Source organism: Impatiens glandulifera, chromosome 7 (assembly GCF_907164915.1).
Source record: "Impatiens glandulifera chromosome 7, dImpGla2.1, whole genome shotgun sequence".
NCBI classification, from domain to species: domain Eukaryota; kingdom Viridiplantae; phylum Streptophyta; class Magnoliopsida; order Ericales; family Balsaminaceae; genus Impatiens; species Impatiens glandulifera.
Window position 1 is genome coordinate 31506606 of NC_061868.1, and position 17058 is coordinate 31523663.

A 17058-nucleotide genomic window follows, 5' to 3' on the forward strand; every position below is an offset into this window, starting at 1 on the left:
CTCTCATCATCCTAAACCTAATGCAACCATGAAACTGCTTTTTGATCACCAATCTTTCCCTTAACATTGCTATCCAGTGCCCGTATATAATAAAAGGATGAGATGATCTTATTATTCTTCAAGGGACATGCCTTATACCCCTGCCAAATAATCAATCCCCATTCCAACATGTTACCAATACAATCAATAAACATATAACAATTCTATCTAGAAATGGGTAGCTTTAGGAGCAACAACAGACCTCTTCTTGAATCACTGTCATCCAAGAACCTCTGTCGCCGTTTCTTAGCACAATACTCCCTGTCGAAATGCTTGACCTGTCAATTCACTTGAATCTAAGATTCACCCAAAACAAACCAAACTAATGATCGGAAAAAAGGAGAGATTTTTACCCAAGTTGAACGACATTGTTTCACGAATTCATCCCTGGAGTTCTTGCAGTCAGTTGGGTAAAGCAAACCCACGGTCGCGATTTCAGTTTGTTTCTTCTCAGATGTATTTTCCAAGCACAGATAAAATGCATCACGAGCCTTATGAGCGACGACAAGATAGATTTGTTAGGTATTTTGAGTTCTCAATCAAGGAAAATAAAATGATGATCAGATGAGCTATTTACCCTAAAATTCAAAGATGTAAGACGAAGAGAACCGTACCTTGTAGCAAGCTTGTCTTGCCTGTAACAGTACATCAGGATAAACCTTTTCCGATGACTTTTCTGAAAAGTACGTTTCTAAGGCCATTGCCGCCGACCAGACCCCAGAGAGAGAGAAAGAAAGAGATGATGAGAGAGACGAAGTAGATTGGGCTTAAGAGTCCATACGTTTTGGGCCACTAACATAAAACAATTGAAGGTTGATCTTTGATCTAAAACTAATGCATTAAAAGTTTGCGATCCAACTAAGAAACGTGGGAGGGCAACGGTTACCCTATCTGTCGGGAGTGAAATACTCATTTTTTTAACTTTATTTTTATTTTATTATCCATTTTGATCTCGAATTCGATGTGTATCTCTATTTCTATCTTCATTTCCGATTCATCGGGTACTCGACAGGTACCCATTAACTAATGAAAATATGAATTTATATTTATTATTTTTTAAATATTAAAAATACAAATAAAAATATTACTTACTTTTAAAAATTCAACAAAATATAATAACTTATTATTATTTATTTATTAAAGTTCAACATAAAAAAAAAATTAAAGAAAGTTAAACGAATGTTAAACTTAAAACAAAAAATTTTAAAAACTTAGAGCAGTTATATATATTATAAACTTCCGTTGAAAATAAAAAGTATCACAAAATTTGTTCATTTAAAAAAAAAAATCAAGTTTTAAACATAATTTATCAGTTACTTTTTTATTAATTAGAACATGTAAAATTAAACATACCTTACAGGTTGGAAATATAAACACATAATAATTTAAAATCATTGATGTGTTAAAAATATTAATGACATACAAAATCAAACATATAATAATTAAAATTTCACATTATTTAATTCAATAACTAATAAATTACATGTTGTACAAGGTTTATTCTGAAAAAAAAAAATTCAAATATAAAATCTTTTATATACTTATCTTTTTATTCAATTTCATTTTATTATCTTATACTACACTATTTTTTATTTCTTAAAATTATTTTGGTGTTATTCAATAAAAATAATTAATTTTAGAAAAACTCTAAAATTATTAAGGTTACATCTCTTAAATTATTAAGATTGTATTATTTAACATGCTATTTGAAACTATTTAGAATTAAGGTTCACTCATTTAAAAAAATAATAATAATAAAGTGATAAAAAAAAAAGTAAGAATAAAAAAATACACTAACAAAACATGGTCAATTAATGATATGCAACAAAGGAGAGAAATATGAAAAGTTATATGGAAAATGAAAATCACGATAATAAAATTACAAAACACTTCAATCATCTTATTACAACTTATGCCTTGCAAATTTATTTGAAAGAAACAATTAATATATACCCTCAAGAAAATACCAAGCAACAAATTAAAAAAAAAAAAAAAAAAAACTAAAATTCAAACAAAAATATAAAATATAAAACGTAGTTAATAAATTGGAGAGATGTTAATTACAAACTTGAATGATATTTACTCTTTACTTTCACTCCATATTCAAAAATCAAAGAACATGGATATAACACACAATATCAATATTCAAAATCTTGAATAATAAATAAAAAAAAATATATAGATATATAACAAAAAATGAAATTTATTGTGGCACTAACTTACCAAATAAATAATCTAGACTTTCATTTAAGAAAATATCTATTCTAAACATGATAAAAGAATCTATAAAGATAAAGTGGTAAAAAATAATAAAAAACCCAAGATATAACGAGGTTTGGCTAACAATGCATACATATTCGGGGAGTCGTCCATTCTATTAATTTTTCATGGAATAATGGTTCAAATAATCCTAAGTTACAATATCTATATTTATAAGAGTACATAAAAAAACGACTAAATTACTACTTATAAGCCCAATAAAAACTTAACTCATTACAATATATAAACTCTAATAAAATATAAGTTCAAAACCCAACACTTTCAAATTAACAAATATTTCTTTTATTTATTCAACTACATAAAAAACATGTAAAGATATATACAAGACATCATCTGTATTAAAAATATGTGCAAGTAAAGAGTTAAAAGCCATACACAAAATTGAGACCAAAATTCAAAGCTATCAATTTTCTTAATGTATAAAAATGGAATTGATTTATAAGTAATAAGAGAATGGATTGTTTAGTCTTACAAGAAATATCACTTTTAATCCATCAACATTCTTTTTTATCATAGTCCTAAAAATCAAACCATTTTACAATATATATAGTAACATATATAATTAATTATCTATTATTACCTACCTATTTTAAGACTCTTAATTTTCCTTTTAAATACACACAATATTCAATATAAATTGTATCATAGTACTAATTAATATTTTCTTGTTATCAATTTCACCCATGTTTATTTTTTAAACTTATATATTTGTAGGTCTTTCCTTATATGTTATCATCTAGTTGAGATATCAATCTTATACTATTATCATATACAGTAGAATTTGTAGAAACTCTATAAAATAATACACTTGAGATGACCAAAATTTATTAATTAAAAGAGTTATTAGTTAATCGATAAATTAATAATTATTAATTTATATATTAATTAATATTTTATTAATTTATAGTAAAATACTTAGTTTAGAAACACCTTTAAGCTTCCCCTTAATTATTATATACAATACATGTATTATAATATACAATACATGTATTGTATCAAATATGACCCAATTTAAAAGAAACTTTCAATCTCCCACCTTATTATGCTTCTTGTATTCAATGTATCACTTTTTGGATATTAAAAATATTTTCTATATAAACAAGATCAAAATACTGTAAATCAAATATGATCCCATTTAAAAGAAACTTTCAATCTCCCACCTTATTATGCTTCTTGTATTCAATTATCACTTTATGGATATTAAAAATATTTTCTATATAAATAAGATCAAACTACTGTAGGTTAACACAACACCGGAAGTTCTTATCATGCTAAAGAAAATTAGAGATGACATTTAAAGGGAAGTTGATTTCAAAAAAAAAAAAAAAAAAAATACAATTGAGTCATTTTTCAAAAACCTTCATAAATCATTCATGTAATATGCTATATATAAGAAATTATTAATTTATATTTTATATGGAGTTTAAATAAATTATCAAAAATGTATTATTTCATAATTTTAGCGAATTATTAATTTGGCATCCTATCCCCGAGTCGGGATCGGTCAAAAATATTAACTTAGAGAGTTTATTAAATAATCGAGTATTAATTTATCAAGTTTCTACTATAACTTAAAAGTCATTAGTTTCAACAATAAAGAAGACAATGGATCCAATAATAAATAATTAAGAATTTAAGATTTATTTTAGTACAATGAAACGATAAATATATAAATGCTAGTCATACCAACATAATGATGACGTTTATGGAAAATCCTTTAATACCGCTCTACATTTTAAAAGTTACCCCATACCTGAAAAATGATAATATAAAGTACACAAACGTGTAATATTAATCAATATCACAAAATAACTAAATCTTACTTTATGCATAAATATTCGAAGAATTAATTTTAAATATATCAGACAATTAGCAAAAAAAAATGATTTGTTTATAGCATTCAAAAATATTGTATTCGATCTTGTTTTATAGTATGAGTTCATCATTCAACCCAATAATTAGTTTTAAAACACATATAACTCATCTTAGATTATAATTCAACAATCATAAAAAAAAAATTATTGAAACCCTATCATCTTATTACCTAATCAACATGGAAAAAAAGAGAAAATAACTCAAACCAAGATTGATAACTAAATCATAACAAATAAACAATTGAATTTTCCACTCGTTATATATTTTAATAAATCGCGATAAAGACTTATTGCGCAGATTATTAAATAAATAATTATTTTTGAAAACGTCGCCGCGATAATCAGACTCTAAAATAATTATTTCCAGACTTCAAAATAATAAGATATATAATCAGTTAGATTGGAGTAATTTAACTCATTATTGATATATTTTATTTTTAAATAAATAATAATTTTTGGAGTCGTCACCGTGTCGATCAGACTCTGAAAATTAATTTAATGTAAAATAAGCCAAAATATATAAGATAAATGATATTTTGGTATATAGATGAATTTTGGTGAATTAATTTGATAGGAATGTGATTTTATTTGTTTTCTTTTAAAAAAAAAAAAGTCCAGGCACTATTTTCAGATGTTCTTCAACAAATTTCAAAAAACCAGGTCAAAATAGTGTAAAACTTTAATGATTTTTTAAATCGCATTTTTCTCACTCATTATGTCCAAATTTATCTTTACAAAGTGTTGTGTCACCATAAGTGTAATTTAAATTCTTCAACAATTTCAATAAAAGGAGAACCACAAATTCATCAACAGAGTTGAAACCAACTATGGTTATCTAGAGCCATTTTCGGATATTCAAGGACTGCACTTTGTATTTTAATTGACTTTTTAGGATAACTTATAAATACTATTGTTAACCTACCTTGAAAAAAACATCTCAGACACCATAGAATTCCCCAAACCAAATTTATAAGACAAAACACCAAATTGGTATTTTAGGTACCCTAAAATAAGTTTTTGCTTTTCAATTTTTAATAAATTAATCTTTTGCTATCTTTAAATGATTTGTTTTTACGTTTATTAAATTGTGAAATTGATTGCACATTAGTAAATTAAAATAGTTTATACACTTTATATTTTTATCAAAATAAAAAATAAACTTATAATAAAAATGTCTAAATTGATTCAAAGGGTTTTAATTTGTTAAAATGATATTTTGGACCCTTAATAACACTTCGAATACACGTGTTAAATAATTAATCTAATTAATTGTTTAATTAGATTTTACTTTGAAATTAATTATTTTAATTTTATTTATTTAAAATAAATTAAAATAATTATTTTAGTTTTATAAATTATGTAACTAAATTTTTAGTGTTTACACCAACTAATAACCATTATCGTTCTTCACAATTTCGACTACTCTATCTTGTCTTGAGTGGGAGAGTTAGCTATATTACGTTCCAAATATTTGAAGAGTATGAGAATAAGAAAAAAACATTGAAGATGTGAAATGTTGATATGAAGCAAGTGAGAACTAAGAATGAAAGATTGTGGCCGATAATTTGTGAAAGAAGTAAGAGAGAAAAAGAAGACTAATAAAAAATATAAGGCTTCGTAAATTGGATCATCAGTTCTACATATTCCCCGATCCCTCTCATACAGTGGGAAATTTGAGGAAATGACCCCAAAATAGGGCCAAATAGCCGATGGTGCGGGCCCATGATTTTTATAGCGCTGGTGACCCCCAAACAATTTTCTGCCGAAAATACCCCCGTTGCGTCACGCACCCTCCCGTTGCGTGACGCACCTGAGGGCATTGTGAAAAGTCCACAATGCCCTTACTATATAATAAAAAAAATGTCAGTTCTTTTCATTCTTTCTTTCTTCTTCCCTTTCTTCACTTCACTTCTCCTCCTTCTCTCTAAAAAACCCAACCACCGACCGACGAAGACGACGGCGGAATCCTCTCTTCTTCACAATGTCTCTTTCTGCTGCTACAGGTATTCTTCTCCTTCTTCTTCTTCATTTATCTCTTGGATTGCTTTGTTTGTTAGGGTGTAGTGATTAGGGAATGAGTAGGTGGAATGCCACCGTCGCGGCGGAAACTGGGTGCGTCACGCAGTTGCGTCACGTAGTTGCGTAACGCAGTTGCGTCACGTAGTTGCGTTACGCAGATGCGTAACGCACCCCATACACTTTACTTCCATTTCATTGTTACGGTGTCTCTCGATTGATACTATCATTTTTTCAATTGCAGCTGAAGTATTTGCTGACGTATTTGTTGTGTACAATGGAGAGTGGCAAACTGCAGCCAATGGTACCAGGTCTTTCTCTGCACAATCATGCAAAACCATGGATATACCTCAATGTACTACATTTGCTCAATTAGTTGATACAATCTATGAGACGATTAACGTGCAAAAGTCTGCATATGATTTAGTGATTAAAGTCATGTATGATCCTTCTGCAAAACTTCCCCCTGTTGTTATTGAGGGAGATAAAGATGTGGGCATGTATTTATCACGGTTGATATCGGGTCGAAGTTCGTCATCTTCGTCACCACTTTGTGTCTCATTAGTAGAGAAGTACCCAAGTCAAGATACTACACTACCAATTATTACTCAAAAAAGTATACCCGGCGTTGTTTCTCGAGTTGTTTCTCAACAGATTTTATTTGAAAGTGATAATGAAGGAGGAGGAGAAGAAGATGAACGAGCTCATCATGAACTGATTAATCATGAACGCGTTATTGACTTTAATTATGAACGGGTTAGTGATTTCCAAGCTACTACTAGTCCTGCATCAGTAGTTGCACGCACGCCGCACCGGTCAATACCTACACCAATGGGTACACCATCTAGTGCAAGAGGGTCAATGGGTACACCATCTAGTGCAAGAGCGTCAATGGGTACACCATCTAGTGCAAGAGCGTCAATGGGTACACCATCTAGTGCAAGAGCGTCAATGGGTACACCATCTAGTGCAAGAGCGTCAATGGGTACACCATCGACAGACCCTACAGACGTATCACCGACAGACCCTTCATTTGCATTGGCGTTAACTAGTGAAACCGTATTGGAAGTCGGTACGTTATTTGATACTAAAAAAGAACTTCAACTGACGCTATATAAATATGCGATGACTTATCATTTTGAAATCAAAGTGAAAAAGTCTCGAAAACATCTTTGGTATGTGAAATGTATGGATGAGGTATGCAAGTGGAGCTTACGTGCTGTGAAAGGTAAGTTTTCCGAGATGTTTGAGATTCGGAAATTCAATCGACAACACTCATGCTCAGTTTTGTCGAGGCCGGAAAAAAAAATGCAAACACCGGCATGGGTTATTGGGCAGTGCATGAAGGGTAAGTACATGGACCATCACCATAACCACTTGCCTAAAAAAATAATTGAAGACATGCAGTCAGATTATGGGATGTTTTTGACTTATAATAAAGCTTGGAGGGCAAGGGAAACGACTTTAACGGCGGTGCGAGGAACGGTAGAGGATTCCTATGGAAAATTGCCTTCATACCTATACATGTTGGAGAAGAATAATCCGGGTACCATAACAGATATTCAGACAGACGAGCACGGGCACTTCAAATATATGTTCATGTCTCTAGGCCTCTCAATTAGGGGTTTCAAAGCATTCTGTCGTCCCGTATTGTGTGTTGATGCAAGTTTTCTCAAGCACAAGGTGGGAGGTCAACTATTGGTGGCTGTTGCATTGGATGCCAATGAGCAACTGTATCCTGTTGCATTCGGCGTTGTTGATTCAGAGAATAATAACTCGTGGACTTATTTCATGCAAAAACTTAGAGAAGCAATTGGATTAGTTGATGATCTCGTCTTCGTATCCGATAGACACCCAAGTATAGCCAATGCCTTGTGTGCTGTTTTTCCGGAAGCAGACCACGGTGCGTGCACATATCACATAAAGATGAATATTAATGCCAAATTCAAAACTGATAATTGTCATGTCGAGTTTGATTTGGCTTCTCGTGCGTACACTATCCCCCAATTTAATCGGTTTTTTGACAAGATCAGGGTTAAAGATCATAGGATTGCTGCCTATTTGGAAGAGATTGGGTTTCAAAGATGGAGTAGAGCATATTTCCCCAGTAAGCGATACAATCAACTCACAAGCAATTATGCAGAGAGTTTGAATAGTCAGTGCAGGGAAGCCAGAAAGTATCCAATTTCAGCAATGCTTGAGTCTTTAAGAACAACATTACAAGGGTGGTTTAATGATAGAAGAGAAAAAGCGTCCAACCACCAAGAATTTTTATCTCCAACGTATGAAAAGTTATTATGTGATGGTTTTGAGAAAGCAAGATTCTATACCGTATCATCCCTTAACCGATTTGAGTTGTATGTGCATGATAATGAGGCACATTATAAAGTCAATTTGAAGGACAAGGACTGCACTTGTAGGGTATTTGAAGTCTCCGGTCTTCCTTGTACACATGCACTGGCTGCTGCCCGTCACAGGAATGTGGTTCCTTACGACTTATGCTCAAGGTATTTAATCGTTTTGAACTTATTTATTTAACATATTTTTAATCGTTTTATTTTCCTTCTCATAGGTATTATACAACTGTATCTTGGTTGAATGCATATGCGGAGACATGTTATCCGGTTGGTGATGAAGAGAATTGGGATCTTCCCGATATTATCAAACAACGCGTGTGTCTAAAACCACCTGTGAAGGTTAAGAAAGGTCGGCCACAAACTAAACGTAGGACATCCCAAGGTGAGGTCCGTAAGGTCCCGAGACGATGCAGTTCATGTGCAGGTCTAGGACATAATAGAGCAACATGCAAAGCAGTGATGCCTGCACCGTCTACCGCAAGAGCATCATCTCAGCAGCATGAGCCCTCATCATCTCAGCAGCATGTGCCCTCATCATCTCAGCAGCATGTGCCCTCATCATCTCAGCAGAATGAGCCATCATCATCTCAACTGTACGAGCCCTCATCTCAGCTCTACGAGCCATCATCTCAATCTTACGAGCCATTAGCTTAGAATGAACTTGTTAGTGTTGTGTTGTGGTGTTAATGTTGTTTTTGCATCAAGGATTCAAGGATTCAAGGATTCAGTAAAGTGTATTGTATTGTAACAAAGATTCATTTCTGGTGTTTTTGTAGTTTTCTGGTGTGTAATACAGGGACAGGGTTTTTGTACCAAGTGTTTTTCTAGACGCAGCTGCTTGACGCAGCTGCTTGACGCAGCTGCTTGACGAAACTGCTTGACGCAGCTGCTTGACGAAACTGCTTGACGCAGCTGCTTGACGAAACTGCTTGACGAAACTGCTTGACGCAGCTGCTTGACGAAACTGCTTGACGCAGCTGCTTGACGAAACTGCTTGACGAAACATGGTTTACATGTGCAGAACCTATTACATTAGACATGGTTTACATGTGCAGAACCTATATAACTGTGTACTTCAGGCATTTAATTAATTAGAATAACATATATATCATAAACAACATTTGATATCATTAAATCAACCATATTACAAAGGTTTGAGATTAACATTACAAAAATTTGATATCAGTACATTACAAAAGTTTCATAAATAACCTATGGATCTACAAGTCCATGAAATAACCTCACTGCCCACTTTTCTCTCCAAGCTTTCATCTCATTTGAGGTCACTTCTGCTAGATTCAGACCTGCAGTCAAGTACTCAATATACATTAGTACAAATACACCACAATCTCCACTCTTAGTTGCTTTGGGAACTTCTGACTCTGGACGTCTTGTGTATGGCAAAACGGAATCAGGGTTGAGCAGAGGAAATCTTTTTTTATCTTCAAGAGGCAATGCCTTGTCAAATATAACCGGAATCATTTGGCACATCGGTAGCAGAAACTCATCAAGATTAGCATAACATCCAGGATCGCAGTCATATACGTCTACGCGCCATTGCTGTAGACGGACAACACAAAGTATCTAGTGGACGTCTTTGATGTTGAAAGGAATATATATATCATCGCATTCTTTCCAACTATTCCTATAGTTGCTTTCATCGCCCAAGAAGTATTCGAAAAAGTTCTCAATGTCAAACTCAATACGACTTTTGTTAAACGCAGCGTACTCAGCAGTGAACCTGGTGTGGAGCCAACAATCTCCAATAAAGAAGTTCTTCTTATATGTCTTTGGATATACCCAAGCTCTTCTTCTCAGAATGAAGCAACCTGCATCGATTTCCTACACAAGAGAAACACATTTAAAATACAATCTGCAAATCTAAAATTATTCTAACATAAATATTACTTACATCATCAGTCAGCCAGGTGAACCTTTTTAGCATTCGGCGAAATAATGCCTTATCACCTTCTATAGTATGGAGCTCAATTCTGTTGTTGTCAGTCTTTGGATCTTTAAGCCATGTTTGCAATTGATGAAGAAGTTGATCGTCATATTTTAGAAGTGGATTGACGGTGATAGGATCTTTTAACTTGGGCTGTTTCAGATTGGGGTCGGTGAAATCTGGATCATTCTTCGGCCTCCTATTCCTTCTCGTGACCAATATGACTTTCTTAGGAAGAGGAGGAGGAGTATTCACTATTTCCAGTTCATCTTCGTCATTTTCGTCTTTCTTCTTCCCAACCTTCTTCCCCACCTTTTTCTGAAAAGTCTTTTGTATAGGTTTTCTCTTCACTTCTTCTTTCTTCTTCACTTCTTCTTTCTTCTTCACTTCATCTTTCTTCTCCACTTCTCCTTTCTTCTCCCCTTCTTCTTCAATCTCCCCTTCTTCTTTCTTCTCCCCTTCTTCTTTCTTCTCCACTTCTTCTTTCTTCTCCACTTCTTCTTCAATCTCCCCTTCTTCTTTCTTCTCCCCTTCTTCTTCAATCTCCCCTTCTTCTTTCTTCTCCCCTTCTTCAACAGCCTCAACATTCTGGACAACAGCCTCAACAATCTCATTCTCAATCTTCTTCTGCTCCAATTCAACATTGTCTTGCTCCAATTCAACATTATTAACCTTCTCATTCTCCTTTTGCTCCTCTTCTTCATCGAGAATGTCATTCAGACCAATGGCATTCTCATCTTCTTCGTCACGAATGTCATTCTGCTTTTCTTCCTCTTCTTCAACACGAATATCATCATTCTGCTTTTCTTCCTCTTCATTGTCACGATTGTCATTCACACCGATGTCATTCTCCTTCTGCTCCTGCTACAAAAGTGAAAAGAATTTAAATTAAGAATGCGTCAAGCAGCTGCGTCAAGCAGCTGCGTCAAGCAAGCAACTGCGTCAAGCAAGCAGCTGCGTCAAGCAGCGGGGTCAAAGACATAAAGTTGTAAAAACAGAAAGCTCTAACAGAATTACCTGGTTGGTGACATGGCTGGCGAACTGGTGGCTTAGACTGAGAATCATCTTTTCAAACCTCGTAAAGTAGTTTTGTTGATTCAATTTGATGTCTCTTATGTCTCTCTTGATTTCTTCGACATCTTTCTTTATCTCTTCGACATCCTTCTTTATCACTTCGGCATCCTTTATCTGAACATGAGATGCTGGTGCCGGTTCACGTGCAGGTGATGATGGAGGTGTTGAAGTTGCGGATGGGGGACTCATGTTACGCAGGCTACGACGCTTGATGGCTGCTTTGCTGGGGGGGATATATCATCATATTCAACATTCCTCTTCCTCTTGGAAGGTTGGACAGTAGTAGGTTCTTCATCAACATCTTCATCATCATCATCTTCAGCAACATCTTCATCAGCCTTTCTCTTTTTTCCCCCATCAGTAACTCCCTCAAACAAATCATCGTATGAATTGTTAATGTGTTCAAAATCCTCCCCACTGTACAAACTCGTCTCCTCGGAAGACTCTTGCATCTTAGAAAACACAGCGCTGTTAAAGGCAGATTGCATCTCATGAAATGTATTCTTCCTTTTCGATTGATACAACAGTATCCTTGGGCGAAAAGGGCCATCAACGTCTTTCCTTGTGGCGAATTTAGGGACCAAGTTTTGAATGATCTCATAGCTCCACACTTGTAGTGCTAGTACAAACCCATACACGTTATAAGCAAAAGAATTAGTAACTCCACTCCCTTTCCTGGACATATATACGGACCTGTGGTGTTACATGTCCTGGTCAAGACCCCTCATGGTGAATCTAAAGGACACCTTCCCCCATGGAAATCGGAGGAAATCTTCAACATCTTCAACCATATGGATGATTTTGAGATTTAAAAGCCGTTTTGGGTCATATGAGAAGAGGTACTGGTTAATCAAGCAGATCAACCCGATCTTCCATGCGTCTTCCTTATCGGTGCATTTCATGAAAATAGATTCTAAATCCATCATTCGAATTGACGTATTCCTTTTGAAATATTTTATCAGCAAGGGTGGACAACCTCGGCATTCATCTTTGTATTCAGGCAATCTGTCGAAGTTGAGGCCTGTAATCAATGCGTACTCTTTCAGACCAAAAGTATATTCCTCCCCATTCAAGTTGAAAATCATCCTATTCAAATTGGCCTTCACCTTCCGAACCAGCAACTGATGTAAAATGGTCCCTGAGAACAACAAGTCTGGGACTCCTCTCAATAAATACTGAAATTGAGAATTTAGAGCCCTCTCCATAAGACCCAGCGCTTCAAACCTATCAGATACTTTTTTCAAGGCTAGGACAGATTTCAATAAAATCCTACCAGGAAAATCATGAACCGTGAAGTCTGCCATCTACAAAAGGGAAAAGAAAAACAACAATGTTTGTGAAAACATTTCACAACAAATATAAACAAACGAGAAGAAAAGCAACCGTCAAAATAGCTAGAAACAACTGTCAGATGCGTCAAGCAGCTGCTTGACGCAGCTGCTTGACGCAACCCAACCCATAAACCGTGCATGAACCATTTGAAATCAAGAAGCATCCTACCCTAATTCCTAACATAAAACAGAACCGTTTGAAAGCAGGAAGCAACCTACCCTAAAACCCTAACATAAAACATGCATGAACTATTTGAAAGCAAGAAGCAACCCTAAAAACATAACATAAAACATGCATGAAGCATTTGCAAGCATGTAGCAACCCTAAACCCTAACATAAACCATGAATGAACCATTTGCAAACAAGAAGCAACCAACCCTAAACCCTAACATAAACCATGAATGAACCATTTGCAAACAAGAAGCAACCAACCCTAAAACCTAACATGAACATAAACAAACATAACTAAAACTAACCTCATGAAGTCAATGAATGAACGAGAAGATGAAGACGAAGACGAGCAAGAAGAGACGTCGAGGCAGGTGCGTCGTCGAGGCAGGTGCGTCGTCGGGTGCGAGAGAGAGAGAGAGCCTGAATAGTGGTCGAGGCTTATTTGGGTTTTCATATAAAATAAAAATAAATGTGACGCATCGTATCCTACTTGACGCATCCGAGATGACGCATCCGAGATGACGCATCCGAGTTGACGCATCGTATCCTGCTTGACGCATCCGAGATGACGCATCCGAGTTGACGCATCGTATCCTACTTGACGCATCCGAGATGACGCATCCGAGATGACGCATCCGAGTTGACGCATCCGAGTTGACGCATCCGAGTTGACGCATCCGAGATGACGCATCCTTCTTGACGCATCCATCTTGACGCACCCTGCGTGACGCATCCTACGTGACGCATCCTACCAAACGAACAACCTGCATTCAACGAATCAGCGAATCAATGAGGAACGTTCTGTAAATGAAATATACACGAACTGAATAGGAAATCAAAACAAACAATAACGAAATAAAGACAAAATATAGTGGAATGGTCGAATGAAATGTCAATTTGTTCGAAATCCTCAGCGCTGTGCAAACTCGTCTCCATTGGATGTTCTTCGAAGCTATAGGCCGTTGAATATGTTCGAAATCCTCTTCGATTCGTCCTCCAATGGAATGGCCGCTGAAAAAGAAGAGAAAATCTTCTCCGCCACTATTAGGGTTTCACGGCGGAGAAGACGGATGAGAGAGAAACTGAAACGAAAATGAAAAAAAAATTAAGTCTTTATAGGGTTCAGGGTGCGTGACGCATGGGTAAAATGGTCATTAAAAAATTTGGGGGTCACCAGCGCTATAAAAATCATGGGCCCGCACCATCCGCTATTTGGCCCTATTTTGGAGTCATTTCCTCAAATTTCCCCATACAGTGATACATCAAAACAGTAAATTTAAAAAAAATAATTACATTTTTGTCTTTCCCTCCCGTGAAAGAAAGAGATATGTGAGAGCAGACAACCTCATGTTCGCAAATTGAGATAGGATTCTCTGCTCCGAATGGTTCCATGTTCGCCCTCACATGGGAACCATAAAATACAGACAACCGTTGTCGCAAATTGAACACAACAAAAATTGCACCACGGAATAACCATTCAGATTTGGCCTAGTATAGGCTTTAATAGTTAATCAACTTTAAATAATTAAAAAAAGCATTACATTTCATCTCTAAATTTCAAATTTTCAAACCGCAATGCTCTCTAATTCAACTTGAGAGCCATTTGCATTAGTTGCTTTATACTTGTACCATTTAGCACATACCATAAAGTAACCCAAATTCAAAACCTGTAAACCAGCAACCACAAAGTAAAAATAGTCCAATCTTCCCTTATTAAGATCCTCATCCAGCCAATTCTGCCCATCTTTCCCCTTCATCGTCACCCGATGCACAACCGAAATCAAAAAACTACTCAAGTAACTAGAAAACGCTAGTCCACAAAACATGAAAGATCCGGCAATACTTCTCATATTCTCCGGGAATTGCTTGTAATAAAACTCTATCTGTCCAATACTTGTAAATGCCTCGGCCAGTCCTCCAAGTACCAATTGAGGTACAAGCCATAAGGCAGACAATGAAGAGATTTCCCCTTTTCTTGGTTCGATTCCTAATGTGGGTTTGGTCAAGGCCCAGACCCGTCTCTGTCTCTCGACGATTCCCGACACAAACATAGTAAGCACGGCTAGAAACATTCCGATTCCAATTTTCTGAAGAAGGGAAATTCCATCTTCCTTTTTTGTGATGTTTCTTAGACTTGGCACTATGATTCTATCGTAGATTGGGATCCAGATGGTTAAGGCTATCATTGAAAAAACAGAGTACGATGCAGCCGGGACATTGAATGTCTTGCCTAAACGCCTATCGCTTTGTAAAGCCTGGAAAACCGTGTATGTTTGCTGCTGGACCATGGCAATTGCAAAAATGATACACGAGATCCAAATTGGGAAGATTCTTAATAAGCACTTTACTTGTTCAACTTGCTGAACGCTGCACAGCCTCCATGCGTTCATGGCTGACCCATCTTCATGCAGTTTGTCGCCTGAATATATTACGGCAGCCGCGTCAAGACACTTGAATTGATTCGTGTGAGGGAGGTTCGAGTTTAAAGAGTTTTTAGGAACATGGTCGTGAAGTTCATTTGAAGTGGTCGATCTCTTTCGGATTGCGGCTACAATAACTTGCAACACACTCGTGAGAGGGCTGCCCTGAGGCCGCACACGAACGTAGATTTTGGTGGCGATGAAGAATACAATGCATGACAGAAGCATGAGGAAGGTAGGAATGGCGAAACCGATGGACCAGCTTATGTCGGATTGGACATAAACTATGACTGTTAGAGAAACCATGACCGCGAAAGTGAAGGTGAAGTAGTACCAATTAAAGAAGCTGCTTATTCCTCTTTTCCCCGATTCGGTTCTCGGGTCGAACTGGTCCGCACCAAAGGCTAGGTTGCAAGGCCTGATGCCACCTGCTCCAATTACAAGAAACGCAAACGTTGAAATTAGAAAGCCCATTTGCAATGAATTTGCTTCGGTGCAGACCGTGGCGTGACCACATGTAGGTGGGTGTAATTTTGTGAACGCTGCTGTCATTGTTAATATCATCATTCCCTGAAATTATTACAATAATTGATATGTCTCAAAAAATTTATGTAAAGCTCTAATGAGCTTAATTCAATATAAATCTGGTAAAAATAATAACAACTTTTGTATAAATTTTCTAGAATTAGAAAGGGGCGGATCTAAGTACAAGGCTGTCCGATCGGTCCTGGTAGTCCAAAATATTTTGTATGGATTTAACAATAACGATGGTTAATTACCGTCGTTATTGATGATTTCTTGTTGCTAAAACATATTTGTGACAGTAAACTTAGTTTAATATTTGTGACAGTAAACTTAGTTTATTTTGTTTGTTTACATAATATTATTATAAACTAGCATAGCATGGATAAAGTTTTTAATAAAAAATTAGTCCGGTTAGATTTCAAGTTTCGCTCAAAAGTTCTAACCATACCAGGAACGAGGATATGGAGGCGAATCCGAGGGTGGTGTAACGTCCAAAGTAGGTGTCGGAGAGGAAAGCGCCGATGATGGTAGCAAAATTGCAGGTTCCATGGAAGATGTTGATGATATTCAAGGCGGTTATGCTCTTCATATTGAAAACGGTGGTAAGATAAACAAGTAAGTTTGATGAGGTTCCCATTGTTCCAAGTTTCTCAAATGCCTCATTTCCTAAAACCCACAACAGAAATCAAATAAAGTGATTATTAATTTAAAAATAGAGGAAGATGAAGATTATATATGATATGTATAATTAATTAAACCAATTAAACCTATGATAAATGGCATGGCTTTGATTCCTCTATACTTTGGCTCTATTTTTGTCTCCTCTTTCTCATTATTGCTAATGATGTTCTCCATCTTCATGATTATCACTTTCTCTCTCACCACCGTGTTAGGACATACTCTAGTCCATTCAAAACGAGGGACCATTTTATTGAGAAAATGTGCTAAACGACATAAACATATTTTTTAGAAAAAAAAGAAAGAAAAGAAAGAAAAATACACAAATATCTCTTTGTAATATATAT

At 35.4% G+C, this 17058-nt stretch overlaps 2 protein-coding genes across 2 annotated transcripts; both read right to left on the reverse strand.

The window, feature by feature from the left end:
* Positions 1-819, reverse strand: LOC124910381 (cytochrome c oxidase assembly factor 6 homolog). The gene is made up of 4 exons (XM_047451016.1): positions 654-819; positions 393-530; positions 242-317; positions 1-140 (listed from the first exon to the last, which is right to left on the reverse strand). The coding sequence occupies exons 1-4, from the start codon at positions 738-740 to the stop codon at positions 133-135; spliced, it is 309 nt and encodes a 102-aa protein (XP_047306972.1). The 5' UTR covers positions 741-819; the 3' UTR covers positions 1-132.
* Positions 820-14545: 13726 nt separating this feature from the next.
* LOC124910622 (protein NRT1/ PTR FAMILY 2.9-like) lies at positions 14546-16933 on the reverse strand. Its single transcript, XM_047451293.1, has 3 exons — positions 16801-16933; positions 16482-16699; positions 14546-16078 (listed from the first exon to the last, which is right to left on the reverse strand). Exons 1-3 carry the CDS (start codon positions 16892-16894, stop codon positions 14654-14656), a joined length of 1737 nt encoding a protein of 578 aa, XP_047307249.1. The 5' UTR covers positions 16895-16933; the 3' UTR covers positions 14546-14653.
* Positions 16934-17058: the final 125 nt, after the last annotated feature.